Consider the following 19,257-nt stretch of genomic DNA (forward strand, 5'->3'; position numbering starts at 1 on the left):
CCAGGTCACTTATCCATTCTTCTGCCTCCGTTATTCTGCTATTGATTCCTTCTAGTGCAGTTTTCATTTCATTTATTTTATTGTTCTTCTCTGTTTGTTTGTTCTTTTAATTCTTCTAGGTCTTTGTGAAACATTTCTTGCATCTTCGTGATCTTTGCCCCCATTCTTTTTCTGAGGTCCTGGATCATCTTCACTATCATTATTCTGAATTCTGTTTCTGGAAGGCTGCCTATCTCCACTTCATTTAGTTGTTTTTCTGGGGTTTTATCTTGTTCCTTCATCTGGTACATAGCCCTCTGCCTTTTCATCTTGTCTGTCTTTCCGTGAATGTGGTTTTTGATCCACAGGCTGCAGGATTGTAGTTCTTCTTGCTTCTGCTGTTTGTAAGCCATACTTTGCAGGAGAATGGTTAATTTCTGTTTTATGTTAATTCATATACTATTCTGACCATATCTCGGAATAGGTACTGAATAAAATGCAAAGGTTATAAAAATCTAGTTTTTTGTTGTGTTTTTAAAGAGTAACCACATATGTCCAGTCCACAAATGGCTTAACTCAGATTTTAAAAGGACATATTGGAACTTTATATCAGTGTTATTACTACTATTCTTGTCATCTTCCATTTTTTCCCCCTTTCTGTTTAGTGTGCAACTCATCCTGTGTTCAGCAGGTCCTAATTGATATTAATGTACATTAAAGTTGGGATAAAGGATGTTGAGTAAAGTCAGCAATAAGAGTTTTTTGACTTAATGATGACTCTTGAAGAATACATTAATTTTAAAACCATTAGGTTTTAACTTTTTGTTCTATACAGTGTTAACAATGCTGTTACTTTAGATATTTTCTTTTTTTTTTTTTTACTGTTGATACCCACAGATTGGAGCTGTTTGCTGAGTCGTCGAAACTTGCAGTCCCTAAGTAAAAGGCTGAAAGACATGTGTAGAATGTGTGGTATATCTGCTGCAGACTCTCCCAGCATTCTCAGTGCTTGCTTGGTAGCAATGGAACCCCAAGGCTCTTTTGTTATTATGCCAGGTTAGCTATCTTTAGTTTATATCAGATTTAATTCTTTATGCACTTAAGTTTCTACGTATTTTGTAAAATCGATTTTTCATTTATTAAAAGAAAAAAATACCTTTCATTTTCTTTCCAGATTCTGTGTCAACTGGTTCTGTATTTGGAAGAAGCACCACTCTAAACATGCAGACGTCTCAGCTTAACACCCCACAGGATACATCATGTACTCATATACTTGTGTTTCCTACTTCTGCTTCTGTGCAAGTAGCTTCAGCTACTTATACCACTGAAAATTTGGACTTAGCTTTCAATCCCAACAATGGTAGGTGGATTGTTCTGTACAGGTTTGCAAATATAAAATAAATCTAGATGATTGTGGCTGATTATAGGGTGGATAATACCTCCCAAAACATCTGTGTCCTGTGAATGTTCCTGAAACCTGTGAATGTTACCTTATATTCCCTCTCCCCCACCTAAAAAAAAGACTTGCAGATCTGATTAAATTAAGGATCCTGAGATGGAGAGATTACCCTGGCTTATGCAGGTGGGCCCAAAATGCAATCTTACAGATTCTTATAAGAGGGAGATAGAAATTTGACTGTACACAAAAGAGGAGAAGGGCATGTGGTGGAAACAGAGGAAAGCAAAGTCAGAGAGAAATGACTATGCCGCTGACCTTGAAGATGGATCTAGATGCTGGAAAAGACACGGAAACTGATTTTCCCCTGGAGCCTCAAGGGAGAACATAGCCCTGCCAGTACCTTCATTTTGGCCTAATGACTAACACTTTGATTTCAACCCAATAAAACTGATTTTGGACTTCTCGCCCCCAGAACTGTAAGAGAATAATGTATGTTGTTTCACGTCAGCGAGTTTGTGGTAATTTGTTGAAGTGCAACAGGAAACAGCCATTCTTCTACCTTATTGATATCAGAACTAGTGCTATGAATTATCCCATAAATGTTTACTTATTTTAAAAGTCAACATGGATCATAAAATATTTGTACAGGTTTTTTTTTTTTTAAGATGATGTCGGGGGTAGGAGTTTATTAATTAATTAATTAATTTTTGCTGTGTTGGGTCTTCGTTTCTGTGCAAGGGCTTTCCCTAGTTGTGGCAAGTGGGGTCACTCTTCATCCCGGTGCATGGGCCTCTCACTATCACAGCCTCTCCTGTTGCAGAGCACAGGCTCCAGACGCGCAGGCTCAGTAGCTGTGGCTCATGGGCCCAGTCACTCCATGGCATGTGGGATCCTCCCAGACCAGGGCTCGAACCAGTGTCCCCTGCACTGGCAGGTGGATTCCCAACCACTGCGCCACCAGGGAAGTCCCAATGTACAGGTTTATGTATGTGCTGTTGAGTTACCTGTACATGAACTTTGCAGGTCATTTTATATTCTTTTGTGTTTTGATTTGCCAGAATAATATAGTAATTTGTAAGTTTTCTAGATGAACCTATTGATCGCATTTTAGAAGAAGAGAAAATAAGTGATATTCCATTGTTGCTCTGAGTGGTTACCTTAGAAAATGGCATCTCTCTAAAATCACAAGTATGGGTATTAATTATTCTCCTCTTTTAGTGTGTTATACAGTAACTTGAATATTTTAATAGTAAAGAATTTAGGAATTAGTCGGGAATGGTCTCATTTTAAATATGTTTTCATTTCCAGCATTTGTATTAGTTTCCTATTGCTATTTGTAACAAATTACCAGATAGTTCGTGGCTTAAAACAACACACACTGTCTTACAGTTCTGGAAGTCAGAAGTCCCAAACTCAGTCTTACTGGGCTATAAAGTCAAGGTGTCTGCAGGGTTGGTTCTTTCTAGAGGCCGTAAGGGAGAATCTGTTTGCTTGCCTTTGCCAGCTTCTAGAGACCACCTACATCTCTTTCTCATGGCCCCTTTTTCCATCTTCAGTGCCAGCAGTTTAGTATAGTCACATCTTCACTGACTCTTAATGGTACTGCCTCCCTCTTACTAGGCCCCCTGTGATTACATTGGACCCACCTGGATAATCCAGAATAATCTCCCCATTTCAAGATCTTTAGCTTGATCACATCTGCAAAGTTCTTTATGGTAACATATTCACAGATTCCTGGGATAAGGATTTGGACATCTTTGGGGGGCCATTATTCAGACTACCACATGCTTATTTATGCATAGTTGATTATTTGGCTCCCAGCACAATAGTTGGCACATAGTAGACATTCGGTAGATGTTGATTAACTCATTTTGGTTAAAGTCCATTAACTCTCTCCTGTAAATGACCATAGGATATGAAAAATGGAGTATTTAATGTTTTTCTTCCTCCTATATAGATGGAGCAGATGGAATGGGTATCTTTGATTTGCTAGACACAGGAGATGATCTTGACCCTGATATCATTAATATCCTTCCTGCATCTCCAACGGGATCTCCTGTTCATTCTCCAGGATCTCATTACCCCCATGGAGGTGATGCTGGCAAGGTAACCTTGTTATAAAAGTTCAGTTTATCTAAGTGTCATTCATTAACTTAGTAATGGATTATATCAATGAAATAGAACACTTTTTTTCCTTGAAAATTAGCCAGAGCATTACAGCAGTACATTCATGTACTTCTACCTTAGAGACATCAGTATGTTGAGTTGTACGTTATTAAGAGAGTCTCTAAGGTTCTGCTTTCTCGGACTTTGTATTTTCTAGACTACTTGGCATTAATCCTTTTATATTTATAGTTTTTCTGCTACTTCACCATAGCAGGATATAGGATTATATTAACTGAGAATCAGTATATTACTCTAAGAGCTGCCATTCGTATCAGGGCTGTGACAAGGAACATAAAGGAAATAATTTTCTAATAAGAACAGAAAAAACAGACTCTCACATGCGCCCCTCCCCCGCCCCCCCTTATTTTTAGCAGCTATGGAAGCAGGCTGTCATGTTATTCTATTTGAACTCAAAACTAATTGGGCTTCATTTGAATAACATCATTATTTGAATGAAATTATATATAGTGGTTATTTGATTATTGTAATGTACATAAGTTTAAAATAAAGCATCTTTGTCCAACCTTACCTTCCTCCTTTTTCTTTTTTAACTGGAAAGAAATGAGATTACAGAAAAAAGAGAAAAAATATATAAGGAGAAGCATACCTCTTTACTAAAATCAGTTTTACCTTTTTTTTGGCTGCTCTGTGCAGCTTGCGAGATCTTAGTTCCCAGACCAGGATTGAACCCGCGCCCTCGTCAGTGAAAGTGTGGGGTCCTAATCACTGGACCTCCAGGGAATTCCCAGAAACCATTTTTGCTTTTAGCAAATTACCTTCCTTTCACATGTTGCAGCTTTCAAAAAGTGTAAGCAGCTTTTTATATTTTTTCTTTTTGGCCACTCAGCTTTGCAGGATCTTAGTTCCCCGACCAGGGATCAAACACGTGTACCCCTGCAGTGGAAGCATGGAGTCCTAACCACTGGACCGCCAGGGAGTTCCCTTAGCAGCTTTTTAATGTTACATTGTTGCTTTACCATAATTTGTTATATCATTCCCCAAACGTTGGACATTTAAGTCTTTTATTTTTTTCTGTTTTAGGTAATAATTGCAAAGAGCATTTCCATGTATATCATTTTTTTTCTTTTTATGTTTCCTTAAAATAAATACCAAAGAATGCATTGACTAATCTAAAGGATATGAGCATCACTTTAATAGTTGGCTCTTCATGTTGCCATATTTCTTTCCAAAACACTATTAACTGCATTTTATAGATAGTGCTAGATAAACAAAGCTAAATTTAATCCACCTTTTGGATTGGGGTGTGATGGTCAGGAATTAGTTGAGGGCGTATTAGGAAATAAGAAAGTTCATTGAGTATTTTGTATTTTTCAGTCAGATGCAAAGGTTTATATACACACACACTGAACACGGGCTTGACATAATAATACAAACTTGTTAAATACTTGGTATATTCATTTCCTCATGCAACTCTTAAAACTCATTATTTAATGCGAATTATGATACATAGCAATTGACTTTCTAAAATATCCTTCAGTATATTTTAAATTGAAGTAATAAAATAATGAGACTGATTGCCATAAACCATTCTGTATTTATAGCTAGTGCTAGCTATATCAAATGAACTAACACAGTTTTAATTTTGTCTTTTTAAGGGTCAGGGTACTGATCGGCTACTTTCAACAGAATCTCATGATGAAGTAACTAATATTCTTCAGCAACCATTGGCCCTTGGTTACTTTGTATCAACTGCCAAAGCGGGTCCGTTACCTGACTGGTTCTGGTCAGCATGTCCTCAAGCACAATATCAGTGTCCCCTTTTTCTTAAGGTATTGCTTTTTTTTTTTTTTTTTTTTTTGCCAATTCCTAATTGACGGCTTAAGTCCTAAGAAACAGAGAAGTGGCGTTTTGAACTCTTGTAACTTTTGTCTGAGGTCTTAAATGCATTGCCATATACGACTCTCTAGACAAGATTACAGAGAGAATTATGAATCTAATTATGAAACAACTGTAATTCTTAAATTCATATTAAGTTTAAACCTTTAAATAACTTTAAATCGAATTTCTGGGACCCTTACTCTTAGTTATTTTCAGCTGCACGTATAGACGTTTAGAGCTGGGAGAAACCTTATATTACCCTTAATCTAACTTCTTCATTTTCTCGGTGAGCATATTAAAAGTTCAGGAAAACTCATTTGTCCAAAGTCATAAATTGGTAGTAGACTCAAGATTAAAACCCGGATCTTTTCATGATTATATAGTATTATTCTTTGAATTATGTCATTCTGCACTCCTATTATGCCTCATTTTGGGAATTAAAGGTTTCATAATCTTTGTAAAAATATGTGATATTTAGATCCATTTACTACCTCCATAAAAAGCTTTCTAGCTTTGTGTAAATTGCTGTTAAAACTATTGAGTGGTTTTCAAGTAATGAGATTCTCAGACCCACAGTGACTTATTTTATCGAAACAAATTCATTAGCAAGTGATATAACAAGGTTGAGATAAATCATAAAATGGTAAAACGAGACGTGAAAGCCCTATCTAGAGTTTGTTCCTGCTGCTACTACTCCTATTCTAAAATAACAAATTTAGATCTGATTTCACTTATGTAAACCCACCAGAAGTTGACTGATTTAGTCCATAAATCATGCTAACTTAACTACTTGCCAGCTGATTTTTATTTGTAGGGTAAAAATTGAATAGTATGCTTTAGTTTTTTAGGGTTATATTTTAGTGGTTACTGTAACCAATAGGCTTGTTGCTGTCTTTTAAGCCTGTTGCTATTAAATCTTGGTTCCCTTGGCTCACATACCATTGAGTCAGTGACATTTGTGATTAAGCAATGAATTGCTGTGGCACATTCATGAAGAATACAAGAGCTGTTGATCTGAATTGACTATTAGTGAGGTAATATAATTAGAGAGTGTTGGCCAAGGTAATAGTTCTAGCATATGACTTTTCTTCCTCTTCCAGTCTATTCTTTGTGCAATGGTCTATACAGATCTCATTACAAGAACATATTCCCAAGGGGGTTTCTGCATCATAGTAAACCTTGGAGTTTCTACAAAACAAAGTGTTCTTCGGTGCTTTCGGAAGTGCTACATGTGCTTTCTGCCCCCACCCCCCTTTTGTTGTTAGAATACACATTAAAAGCTCTGAAAAACAGCAGCAAATAACATTGTTTACCTGCCATTTACCACCAAACTTACTTTAATACACAGGAAAAGGGTAACACCTATTAATAGTGTTTCACAGAACATATTTTTAAGAAACACCACTTCACAAAAAGTCCAAGGGACTATCCAGATTCTTTTCTACTCAATATTTGCAGAGAGGATAGTGTAAAGTGGGCATTCACCCTCAGATACAGTGTAACAAGATTAGGACTTCTGGTCTGAATTATCAGGTAAGGCATAACTTACCATAATTTTGTTCACCTTTTGTTTTCATACATCCCATTTTATTTCTATACCATAGGCAAATAAAACCATCTGGTATGTTTCTCTTGGCTTGGGAAAAAAATAGGTTGTTACCTAGATGATTAAAAAATCTTTTTATCATTGAAATTAGAGCACTGGTACTAAGTACATTCATTTATTTGTAGTGATCTGCCACATGAGAGACGTTTGCTTATAACTCAAATCAAGAGTTTATGGGCAGTTGAAACATATTTTTGGTTTTATTTCTGAATATACAACAAGATTTTATACGTATATTACAATTGTAGAGGAGAGAACACCTAAATATAAAAATAGTACCTTTTACAGTAGTATACAGAGTGAGACCTGTCAAGAGTTTCTACAGGGACTTCCCTGGTGGTCCAGTGGTTAGGACTGTGCACTTCCATTGCAGGGGGCTCGGGTTTGATCCCTGGTCGTGGAACTGAAATGTGAAACGAGTACCACATTCCTTTCTTTCATTCTTCATTGCCATACCTAAATGGGTGTGCCAGTTGTTATTAAGCCTCCATTGTGAAATTGAGTGGGCAAAGGAATGCATCTGTGCTCAATTCCACCAGAGGTAGCTCTGCTTAAGGTTTATCACTTCCTAAGTAAAATATTTGCATATGCTTACTTCTATTACTGTTTTCATTGCTAGGCCTAGGTTAATTTGCACAGTCTATGTAACCTAGAGACTGTACTCAGGTTTATCAATTTTGTGCTTTCTTAAACATTTACTTTACATATCTAGGCAGGTTACACTTAGCAAATAATTAGAGATCCTTTTTCAGGATTATTATGCGGTCTCAAAAGCAATAAAGCTGAAAAAGTTTTAAGTTCACACTTAAAAATTACTTATGTAATGAATTAAAGAAGAAGATCAAACATGTTTATAGTGGCTCCCATTCATTACATAGATCTAAAATGTATTTCATCAAGGAAGAGACCTTGCGAGAATAAGGTAAAACCAACAGATCTTTTCCATTTGGCTGACTGATTACCTGTTATTTTTTAGGCCTCTTTGCACCTCCACGTGCCTTCAGTGCAATCTGACGAGCTGCTTCACAGTAAACACTCCCACCCACTTGACTCAAATCAGACTTCAGATGTCCTCAGGTACAGCTCTTTTTACCATTAAGAGTTCTCCATAACAACTTTGCAAGAATACAATGTTGATCCTTATGTATTTTTCTCATTTTTGGCGGTAGTTTACAGTTATGCACCCTTGGATTGCTAGATGAATTATATATCATTCAGAGTGAGTGCTTTTCTTTCTAACACGTGTAGTCTACTTTTGAGAACAATTTTAATGAAAATCAGTTTTCTTTAGTCTCCTCAAGACTCTCTATTTCATACCTTCCACTTTTTTCTTTAAATTGACTTTGAATCTTAGATGCCATCATTGGAAATTGCTTCCAGAATTTAAAGTGCAAGTAAACACGTGACTTACATAGTTTACTTGCTTTTCAGGTTTGTTTTGGAACAGTACAATGCACTCTCCTGGCTAACCTGTGACCCTGCAATCCAGGACAGACGCTCATGTCTCCCAATTCATTTTGTGGTGCTGAATCAGTTATATAACTTTATCATGAATATGCTGTGATCTTCATCTGATGGAACTGTGCAAGAAAAGAACAAGGGAAAAAGATATTTCGCTGCAAGATTAAGTTACAATTATCTTCTCAGTGAAAGTCATTTGTGATGGGGTCTAATTCTTATTACTTCAACAAATATTGTTTTGACTTGGGGGTATGGGCGATAACCCTGTTATTTTTCATTGACTATACTGAACTCTTTAGGATGATGACTGATCATACAAAGCGTATTATAACATTTTCGTAGCAAAATTAACCTTTTTTTTCCAGTCACAGTATTTGTGAAAAGTAATGAGCCATAGTACCCAGTCATGTTAAATGAATATTAAAAGCATGGAGAAGGAAACATGAGGAACAATGAATTTCAACATATGGCTTCAGAACATCAAGATGTTCTTGTATTGGATTATAGTATCTAGTATTCAAAATGCCTGCATCTCTTATTTATTGTAAGTTTTTAAATGTATAAATTGTCTTATATTTCTTAACCTCTTTTATAAAAATTTTCCTAGAAGGTTTATACTGCCTTCTTGCTTTAAAGCAATTGGTCTAAAATATATGTAATCGTCTTAATTAAAAAGTTGCAGTAGGGTTGCTTTTAGAGTATTATTTTTTTGTAAGGGGGTGGGTGGGACAGTAAATTTGTATTGTCTTGATGTACAGTTTAATGGGGATAGAGGGGGAATAATGTCCATACCATTGTGTGTGGAGGATTTACAGCTAAGCTGTAGTTGCAGAGTACATGTACAGTAATGAAGTTCACTGTGTTTATAAATTGAAAAGGTACCAGGTCTTACAACATTTTATATATCAGTCACACCTTTACAGAATAACATGATGGCAATATACAAGTGATATTGTTAGGTGGTTTAACTTAGAATAAAATGAGAATTCTTCAGTTATATTTTGTACTATGGTTTAGGGCTATGACTAATATTTCAGGCCATTTCCAGTGAAAGAAACTTAGTTTTACAAGAAAAACATTTGCTACTGAATGCTTAAACTAATTTTGGTGTTTAATGTTACATGCTTACATTTTTTGTTGTTGTTTTAACAGTGGCACATCTAGGCATGGGAATATTATTACTTATGAAAATTATCTTCAGGATCTGCTATAAGGTTGAAATTTAGCCCAGCTCTAGGCATTTTACAAATTATTTTAAGAGCAGTCACTCTTGATTGACTTTTTTTTTTTTAATTAAAGATTGGGAATGTGTGTGAGAGTATGCATATGTATGGATGTGTGAGTGCAATCAAACTGTGGTGTAAATAGATCCTCAGTGAATTCTGGTATTCAGACTATTCCACTAGTTAAAGAACCATTTTCTAAACTTAACCTGTTTCCTTTTGCCTTTTTATTTATTTAATTTTCTTGGTTTGGAGATGGCAGTCCCAAACACCAGAGTCTGTACTTTTCTGTAACACAGCTCAGATTAAGGCAGGGCATATGCCAAGGAGGTTCTCACCTCCCTAAAGAAGGGACTTGAATTTTAGGGACTTTAATTCACCCCTTCCTTCAATACAGCTTTCCCTCTTCTTGTTTGCACATGCCAAGATAACTGCTTCTATGCAGGCTTTATCCCCTTAAAAAATCCTTTCTACAGTGCTGCTCACAAGAGAGTCCAAGTTAGCCTCCTACCTGTGTCGCTGACTTGAATTCACAGTCGCCAAGTCTACCTGTCTTTCTTGGAAGCAGTCTAGCTAAATTTTGAATTTGTATGTTCACTAATTCTCTACAAGGACAAAATTGATTGTATTTACAAAACTGTAATTTGGTATGTTTTGTTGTTTTTTGGTTGGCTTTTGTTTTTTTAACTGAAACTTGTTTTGTAAATACTATATGCTTAGCTTAAATATCACTTTCTTATGAACAATATAATTTCTTCAAATTGTGTATATTGAAACATTAGCAAGTCTTGTTTTTCCTATAGAAAAAAACAATTGGTGACAGAGGTTTTTGATCATTTCTTCAAAATTATAATGCAATCCCAATGGTCAGCATATTTTGAAGTTAAAATTTAAAGATCACATCTCTGCATTTGTTCTTAAATTATGCTAACACTACAGATTATGTTGGCATATTTTGTTCTGTACTTTAAAAAAAAACTTGTCTGAGATTTGAGGGGAAAGATGCTTATTTGGAATTTCTATTAAAACAGTATCCTTTTTTATATATTTTATTAACTCAATAGTGACTCTTACAAATAAAAGCTGTATTCTCAATTGTTTAAATCACTAGCCTATAGTAACCACACCTCAGTTTGAAAACAGATTTTTAAAAAATTATTCCCTGATAGTTTCTTTTATATGGAGCCATAAGGAAGGAACCCATTATACAATTCCTTTTTATCTGGGAATCAGGGAATAGTTCCCAAATATACAGGATTTACTGATAAGATTTTTTTTGCCCTGCATATATAAATTCACACTCAAATAGAAAATTATTAAATAGCCATTAGAAAAGGTCAGGAGATTTGGTTCAGGAAAAAAAAAATAAATTAAGCCTTTCATGCAGGATGATGGATCTGACTACTAATGTACTGTCACAGACAAGTATGGGTAGTTTTGTTTTGTTTAAATAGGTAAGCAAAGTAATATACTTTATACCAGTTGATCACCAACACCTTGACTTCTTTGTTACAGTGCTAATGTCTGTTTTTTGTGCAGTTATCCATTACAAAGCAGGGTGGGAGTTGAATATTTTGGCATTTTAAAAGATTAGTTATATAATGTCTGCTTCCAGCCAGTGAGAAACATCTAGCCATACCTTTCTTATGCAAGCCATTCAGTTATCAGGACTGTGAATTAACACTGTATGAATAAATTTCTGTACACCTTATTGTTTGGCCAGAAGGCCACCAAGTGTACTTATATGTAATCCTTAAATTTTAAAGTAGCTGTAATTTTTAAATCTTTCTAACTTTTCTTAAACCACTGAAATTAAGCTCTTACTACTTAGTCAACTATCCTCAGCTGTATTCGTACTCAATTGTCAGTATGGCACAGATTACTGTATTAAAGTATTCTCCTTTCGTCTTCATATTTACCTTCTGAGGTAATTTTTTAACTTAATGTGTTACTACAAAGATTTTCAGATCTTTAATCAAGCACTATGTTAATACTGTAATATCAAAGTACTATGTTGCATTATTTAAAATGTTCAAATTGAATACATTAAAAGGAAGTTTTTAAATGCTGTTGCATCATATAATTTGCTATTCATCCACTATGGCATCGCATATCAGTCTGTTAATACATTTAATGTTGCATGAGTGATGTTTTGGTCTGGGTTTCCTCTTAAGAGTTTAGTTTGTCTAAATTAAGGAAAAATGTTTTTGACATACATTTTTTTTTGTTTCCCCCCACCCCTCAAAAAAATCTGCTAGAAATCTTGACCTTTCGATTTTTCTTGGTGTTTTAATGGGCCCAGAACTGTGTTTAAATTTTTATATATATGTTTTCTTTTTTGTGGAGTATTAATTTAAAAACTGGATTTGGGACCTAAAATACTCCTCAGGTTGATGTATTCATGAAGTTTTAAAATAGCTTTAGTTTTCAAAGTAAACTGGATTTGTGGACCTTAAAGTTACTGAGTTTAAACTACAAATTGTAATGTCATTACTGGACATGTCCGCATCAACTCTCTCAAAATAGCTTGGTCACTTTATGAAGGGGCGTTTTAAAGTTGTTTAGCAGTGAGATTTAATATGGTCCAATTGCTTTTTTTTTTTCTTTAACGCAACAAAAAAAGAAGAAGGAACAAACACTATTGCTGCCGAATGCCATAACACTGAGTTGTACAAATTGTGATTGAGGAAATGAAAAGGTTTATACTTTTTAAAAAAAACAAAAACAAAAAAAAAACTTCAAATGGAATAAATTATTCATGAAGCCTTCATTGTGGTGTCTCATTCTGTTGAAAATATTTGTCTTAAATTTGTGTAAAAAGTAGTATTTTTATGTCACTTATAAATGAAAAGGGGCAACCTAAAAACTGACTAATGGAGTTTCAATTTCTTCATCTGAAGTATTTTATTTTTTTAAAGATTTTAATCATACCTCGGTGTATAATATACAGGAAAATTGTATATGTACCTACGTATTAATTCCTTTTAGGCTGATCGGTTTGATATGTTTTCTAGTCTAAACAAGTTACCTTCAAATATTTAAAGCTTAATTGTGTCTCTTTTAAATCACACAGATGTTTTTGAAACATAAGAAAAGTGGAGTTTTTTTTTTTTTTTTTTTTTTTTTGGCTGTGCCGCACAGCTTGGGGGATCTTAGTTCCTGGACCAGGGATTGAACCTGGGCTTTTGGCAGTGAAAGCACAGAGTCCTAACCACTGGACTGCCAGGGAACTCCCAGAAAAGTGTTGTTCACATATGAACAACCCACTGAAAATAGCTCTGCGCATTTTTTATAAGCTTCTGTTTAAAATATTTTTGTCCAAACTTAAGCTGAGTAAGGACAGATCCCAAAATTGTTGTGGTCATTTTAAAATCGTTTCTGACAGCGGAAGTAAAAAGAAAGAATCCTGTATGTTGTTGGAACATTTATTTAAAATTTTTTTGTCTTATGGTTTATATTACCTCTGATTTTTTTTCTAACTATTAAAACAGTTTAACTTTATGTTAAAGTTAAAAAGCAGGGACTTCCATGGTGGTCCAGTGGTTAAGACTCCATGCTCCCAGTGCAGGGGACCTGGGTTCGATCCCTGGTCAGGGAACTAGATCCTACATGCTGCAACTAAAAAAAATAGATCCCATGTACAGCAACTAAGACCCAGTGCAGCCAAATAAATAAATAAATAATTTAAAATAAATAAAAACACCTGCAAATCAAGCTTTTGGGGGGGAGGGGTACTCGTTGCCCAACTACATACACCCTTTCTTTACTGTTTGTAGTTTTAAGTATTGAAAACCAATCTCTGAAAAATCCTATTTTGAGTGGCTTACTGATATTTTTTCTTCAGTATTTGTTAAGAATTCAAGCTGCTTAGAGACAGACATGTTCCCTACCTTAGGCAAATATACTTTTTACATTGTGACCCACTGTGGTACATCATGGCAAAATCTAAAACTTGAAAGCTCAAGATGGTAGTGAATCCCTGGGAATCTTTTCTTGCAGAACTTCTGCCAAGTTCTCCATATGAATTAAGAACTACAGATTGAGAGGTAAAATCATGGAATATGGTGAACATTTTGAAATGTTCTACAAGGAATATATTGCACATGCAAGTGACCTTGGCATCTTGATATTAGTAGCACATTATTTACGTAAGTACAGGCATATCTCATTTTACTGCACTTCACTTTATTGTACTTGGCAGATAATGGGTTTTTTACAAATTGAAGGTTTGTGGCACCCTGCGTTAAGTCTATCAGTGCCATTTTTCTAGCAGCATTTTCTCACTTCGTGTCTCGGTGTCACATTTTGGTAATTCTCACAATATTTTTAACTTTATTATTATATTTCTTACGATGATCAGTGATCTTTGATGTTACTGGTACTATAGGCTCAGATGATAGCATTTTTTAGCAATAATGTATTTTTAAATTAAGGTATGTACATTGCTTTTTTAGACATAATACTGTTGCATACTTAACAGACTACAGTATAGTGTAAACATAACTTTTACATGCACTGGGAAACCAAAAATTTCATGTGACTTGCTTCATTATATTTGCTTTACTGCAGTGGCCTGAAACCAAACCCACAATGTTTCCGAGGTATACCTGTATGTATTTGCTAATGAACTTGATGAGGTGACTTGAAATAATATCAGCTTATTACTAAAGGTACAAATATACATTTATCACAATTCTAGAATCAAAATTACAACATGTTCTAACAATTTTTTTTCTGTTTAATGATTTTATTATCAAAATATGCCCAAGACAAAATTGTTACTACAGAACTATTAAATATTTGGAGCTATAGGGTCATTGTAGGTTTTTAAGAAGTCTGGAGGCAGAACGTCTACTTCAGGATAAAGGTAGAAATGCTGTTTGAGCTCTATTCAAGCTATTTGTAGTAAATAAATAACCTTTGAAATGTTAGGACCGTTATCTCTCAGGCATGTTAAATGTTCAGGCTTTGCTTAACAAGATATTCAGGGTGTATTGCTCTGTTAACAACTGGTTCAGATAAGTCAATTCCCCATGCCCCCAAGAACATATAGTTAAGAGTATAAAAGTCCCTTAACAAGATATTCAGGGTGTATTGCTCTATTAACAACTAGTTCAGGTAAGTCAATTCCCCATGCCCCCAAGAACGTATAGTTAAGAGTATAAAAGTCCAAAGGGCACACTGGGTTATTTGAAGGGTTCACATAAGCAAAAACAAAAGAGAAAGGAAGAGAGTCTGTGGTTTCGGCTCATGGTAAAAGATAAATTTAACTGTTGTGAAAGTATTCCTGAATCATCTATACTGATACTAAGTCTACAGTTTCCAATATCTTCCTGTGTATACGCTAGAAAACATCAATCCTGGACTGAAAACTAAAGAGCCCTCATTCTCAGGGTCCTATAGCTGTAACCAGAAATTCTGTTTAATATTGTTTGAGGTGTTTTTCTTCTTTCAGAGCGACCCACCAGCACTGTTTCAGGAATGACCTTTTGTGAAGGTAAAAGGTTGATGTTTTAAAAACTTCCTTACTTTGCCACTCTCTACTACAGAGAAAAAAAAATCTTAGTGATACATTTCAACAGTCCCCAAACCATGTAGCGTCTTATAGGCTTGCATTCAGAATGCCTGAGTTTGTCTTGATTCTGCTTTTGTTGTTTCTTGAGTAAATCTACTTTTAACTAAAGTCAACAATCTTCCTCCACAAAAACCACCTGGTCCTTAATAGTGTTCCTTGTCACTGTGAATGGCACTACCATCCATTCAGTTGTGCCAGCCACAAACTCTTGCTTGTAACCAGTCAGCAAAAACTGTTGGTCTTCTGTATTTACTGTCCTATATGTCCATTTTTGCCTCTATTGGCCTGACCTTAGTCTAAATTAGCACTATGCAATGCTATAAAGGTGATTAGGGTAGAAGAACCTTATCTGGGTGGACCACTGCAATATCCTCCTAACTTCGTCTCTCTACTTTCAGTATGTTCTTTACTTGGTAGCTTAAAACCCTTTATGGCTGCTTCTTGCTCTAAAGATAGATACCAAAAGTCTTAGATGATTTGTCCTCTGCCTACTTCTCCACAAGCCCCAGAATGGGCCTTTCTCCTGTGTTCTCCTAGCCTCCTAGGCATTTGAGTTCTTTGAAAGTCCCACGGTTATTCTTCCCTTAAGGCCTCCCCCTACTTACCATGTATACCCTTGCCTCAGATCAGGGCCCCTTGTTATATATATACTCTTATTGTTATATATTCTTATTGTAACACTATATGGGGACTTCATAGTGTTTTTTGTAGTTTATAATTGATTGCCTCTGCTACCAAATGACTCCATAAGGGCAGAAATTTGGTCTGTTTTGCATACAGTTCCAATGCAACACTTAGCATGTAGTAAGGCACTGTAATATTTTTCGTATAGACTTCTTGTAACATACCAGAAATTACACATCTTAGCTTTAGTGTGAGTTTTGCAAATAATTTAAATGAAGTTATAACATTTTAATTACTTGGAACTTTTTTCACATTAGTAGAAGTAGTTTGGCGTCACTGGATTAGGATTCTTGTACTCCTAGTTTTGCCACCTTCTTGCTTGTGACTTCAGACAAATCATTGAACCACTTCGAAGTCTCAATTTGCTCATTTGTACGTGAACTCAACCGTAACCATATCTTCCTAACCAGCTTCGTGAACCTCCAAGGAAACTGCAAAAAACACTTTGAAATTTTTAAAATACAAATGTGAGGGATGATTAATATAATACCTATGTTCTCTAGAAGAGTCAAATCCAGAATAAACCAAGGCTTGCAAGAGAAAAAAGATGCTTAATGGCAACAACAAATACGTTTCTAGCAAGAGCAAGGATGGAAAAGATACAAAGGGTAAAGTATTTAGTACTCAAGCTTTATCTCCCTTCTGTCCCAAACTACCCCCACTAAAAAGATATCAGCTTGAAGGGTCTTCAGGCTCTAAAATGTAAAATAACATGATGGAGTTAAAATCTGAGAGACAGTTAACTGATTTAAAGGAGTCTCAAGTCTCCACACCCAAACGAATTACATCCTGGGTGCTGAAAAAACTTGCAGATACGAATTCAGAAACACTGTAAAAATGAAGGGTTCTGAAAGAGTGGAAATTACAACTTGCCCAGTTTTTAAAGTTTAAAAAACTTATGTCCTAGGAGCTACTAACAAATTTACTTGACTCTAGGAACAAGATCCTCAGAAGCCAGGATAAAGCACTATGCGTTCAATAAACGAATTGATTATCTACCCTAGTAATGAGATACAAACCTTTGACCTTAAGCCCTCGGTCTACTGAGAAACATTTGTATAAACAGTTTGATAAGCCCTCTAAAGTGGTATGAGTGACAATGCAGTGCATATACAAGAGGGAATAGCTGATACCAAGCTCATATTTTATTTTCACAGCATTGATAAACTGATCACGGAAATCCACATTCAGCAGGTTATTTAAGGTTTCATAATTCATGCTTGAATTAATTTAAAAAACCAATAGTAAGTGCCATACTGTGTGCCAAGGACAAAGAAATAAATATGAATCCTGCCCTCAAAGTACTTTCTGGTGAGAGGGACAGACTAAAAATTCTAACAGTTATTCTAACAGTTACAGGGTAATATATGAAGTACTACGATGGAAAGAAGCAAAGGGTGGCTTGGGAGCACTGGAGAAGGGTACTTAGGTCTAATGAAGAGATAGGTGATTTGTCAGGAAAGGATTTCTTACAAGGGAACACTAGAAGTGAGACTTAAAGGATACTTGGGGGTTACTACATAAAGAGAATAAAAGGCATTCCACACAGGAAGAACAGTAGGGGAGAAGACCCATGAATAACATGAAGGATTTGGGAAACAAGCAGTTCAGACTGACTAAAACGGAGGCACCATGGTGGGACATGGCAGAAGTCTAGGCTAGAGAAGAGTTGGACCACGAAAAAACTGTCTTTTGAGTGCCACCTTAAAGAAAGTGAACTTTATCCCTTAGAAGGGAAGTGTTTTAGTAGTTGGGATGATTCATAATTGGTTGAACAATTATACCCAAAAAGGCTTGATTGGTGGAGCTATGTCAACTTGGAGGGATGTCTCTAATGTTATGCTACAGAACCTTGGCTGGACCCAATTGTACTCAACAATTTACCTATAAAATTAATGTAGGGCTTCCCTGGTGGCACAGTGGTTGAGAGTCCGCCTGCCGATGCAGGGGACACGGGTTCGTGCCCGGGTCCAGGAAGATCCCACATGCCGCGGAGCAGCTAGGCCCGTGAGCCATGGCCGCTGAGCCTGCGCGTCCGGAGCCTGTTCTCCGCAACGGGAGAGGCCACAACAGTGAGAGGCCCAAGTACCACAAAAAAAAAAAAAAAAAAAAAAAAAAAAAAAATTAATGCAGATATGATATGTTTAGCCAAAGCAGATAGCCGGTATAAAAGAAGAGTCCAAAGGTTCTTGACAGGCAGAAACAATTGAAGAAATTTTGTAAAATAGACACACTGTTGAGGATAATTATAAAAAGAGTTCCATGTTGAGAAAACTGGAGCTAGATATCTCCTGAGATCCCTTTACTTTTGAAATTTCGTGATTCTATTTCCAAAGAACATTGGTGCTCCTTTAAATACCTAAGTCTTCTAATTTGTTGAAGCTCATTTACTGGGCAATAATTTACATAAAAGCACCTAGAGTACCTGAAACACAGTAGATACTGTTTTTTTCTCTTTTTTTGTTTCTCTTTTTCTTTCTTCCCTTAGTCTGATTGAAAAATAGTTAAAGTAGGAAAGAATAAATCAAAGTAAGCCAGTCATGGTTGAGAGTCCGCCTGCCGATGCAGGGGACACGGGTTCGTGCCCCGGTCCGGGAAGATCCCACATGCCGCAGAGTGGCTGGGCCCGTGAGCCATGGCCGCTGAGCCTGCGCGTCCGGAGCCTGTGCTCCGCAAAGTAAGCCAGTCAGAGGTGAATGTTCACTTCATCCAGGACTTAAAGTATAGGAACTTTATAACATGTTTCATCAAATCTAAGACACCAGTAATTGCAAAACATTTTATGTACCACTAAGAAAAAAAAATGCTGTCAAGTACAGCTTAACACCTAGTAATTGTAAGATGTCCCAGTTTCAGAGATGTTAAAATGTGAAAAAAAGTCATCATAGAATTGATGAAACATGTCTTTTCATGAGGAGAAAAGGTAATGAGCCTCAGTACAACATTGGTCTTAAAAAGGGATTATTTCCTCAAACATTTAATAACAAAAAGGTATGCCATAATTATATAAGATACTCTTGATAATCCTTTGATAAGATACTCCTTTGATAATCAAAGGCTAACTTCTAGCATTATTTACCATTCTAGAAGTTCCCGAATCTGCCTTAAGTAAACATCTGATCTGCCAAGTCTTTAAAAATTGGTTTTAGTATAGTTAGGGAGTAGGCTTCAGAGGAAGCCAATCTAAAACTCAAAAGCTCATGAATAAATCTTTTTTCACTAGGATTTCTGAGTTCTATAGAATGATTACAAAAATGATTTCACTGGCAAACATTACAATGTAGATTTGAAAGACTTTTGTTGACTAAGTGGATATGAGGGGGAG

The 19,257-nt window shown here is 35.8% G+C and overlaps 1 protein-coding gene across 3 annotated transcripts in view; it reads left to right on the forward strand.

Annotated features, from left to right (window-relative positions):
• MED13 (mediator complex subunit 13) overlaps positions 1–12,457 on the forward strand; it is a 246,604-nt gene extending 234,147 nt beyond the window's left edge. For all 3 annotated transcript variants that reach the window (XM_079905383.1, XM_079905384.1, XM_079905382.1), the window contains 6 exons: positions 877–1,035; positions 1,154–1,339; positions 3,336–3,484; positions 5,161–5,334; positions 7,966–8,066; positions 8,421–12,457. In XM_079905383.1, the coding sequence (XP_079761509.1) occupies positions 877–1,035; positions 1,154–1,339; positions 3,336–3,484; positions 5,161–5,334; positions 7,966–8,066; positions 8,421–8,553 (902 nt within the window). In that variant the 3' untranslated portion in view covers positions 8,554–12,457. The remainder of the gene's footprint in view (positions 1–876; positions 1,036–1,153; positions 1,340–3,335; positions 3,485–5,160; positions 5,335–7,965; positions 8,067–8,420) is intronic.
• Positions 12,458–19,257: the final 6,800 nt, after the last annotated feature.

Source organism: Stenella coeruleoalba (assembly GCF_951394435.1).
Source record: "Stenella coeruleoalba genome assembly, chromosome: 19".
In the NCBI taxonomy this organism is placed as follows: Eukaryota; Metazoa; Chordata; class Mammalia; order Artiodactyla; family Delphinidae; genus Stenella; species Stenella coeruleoalba.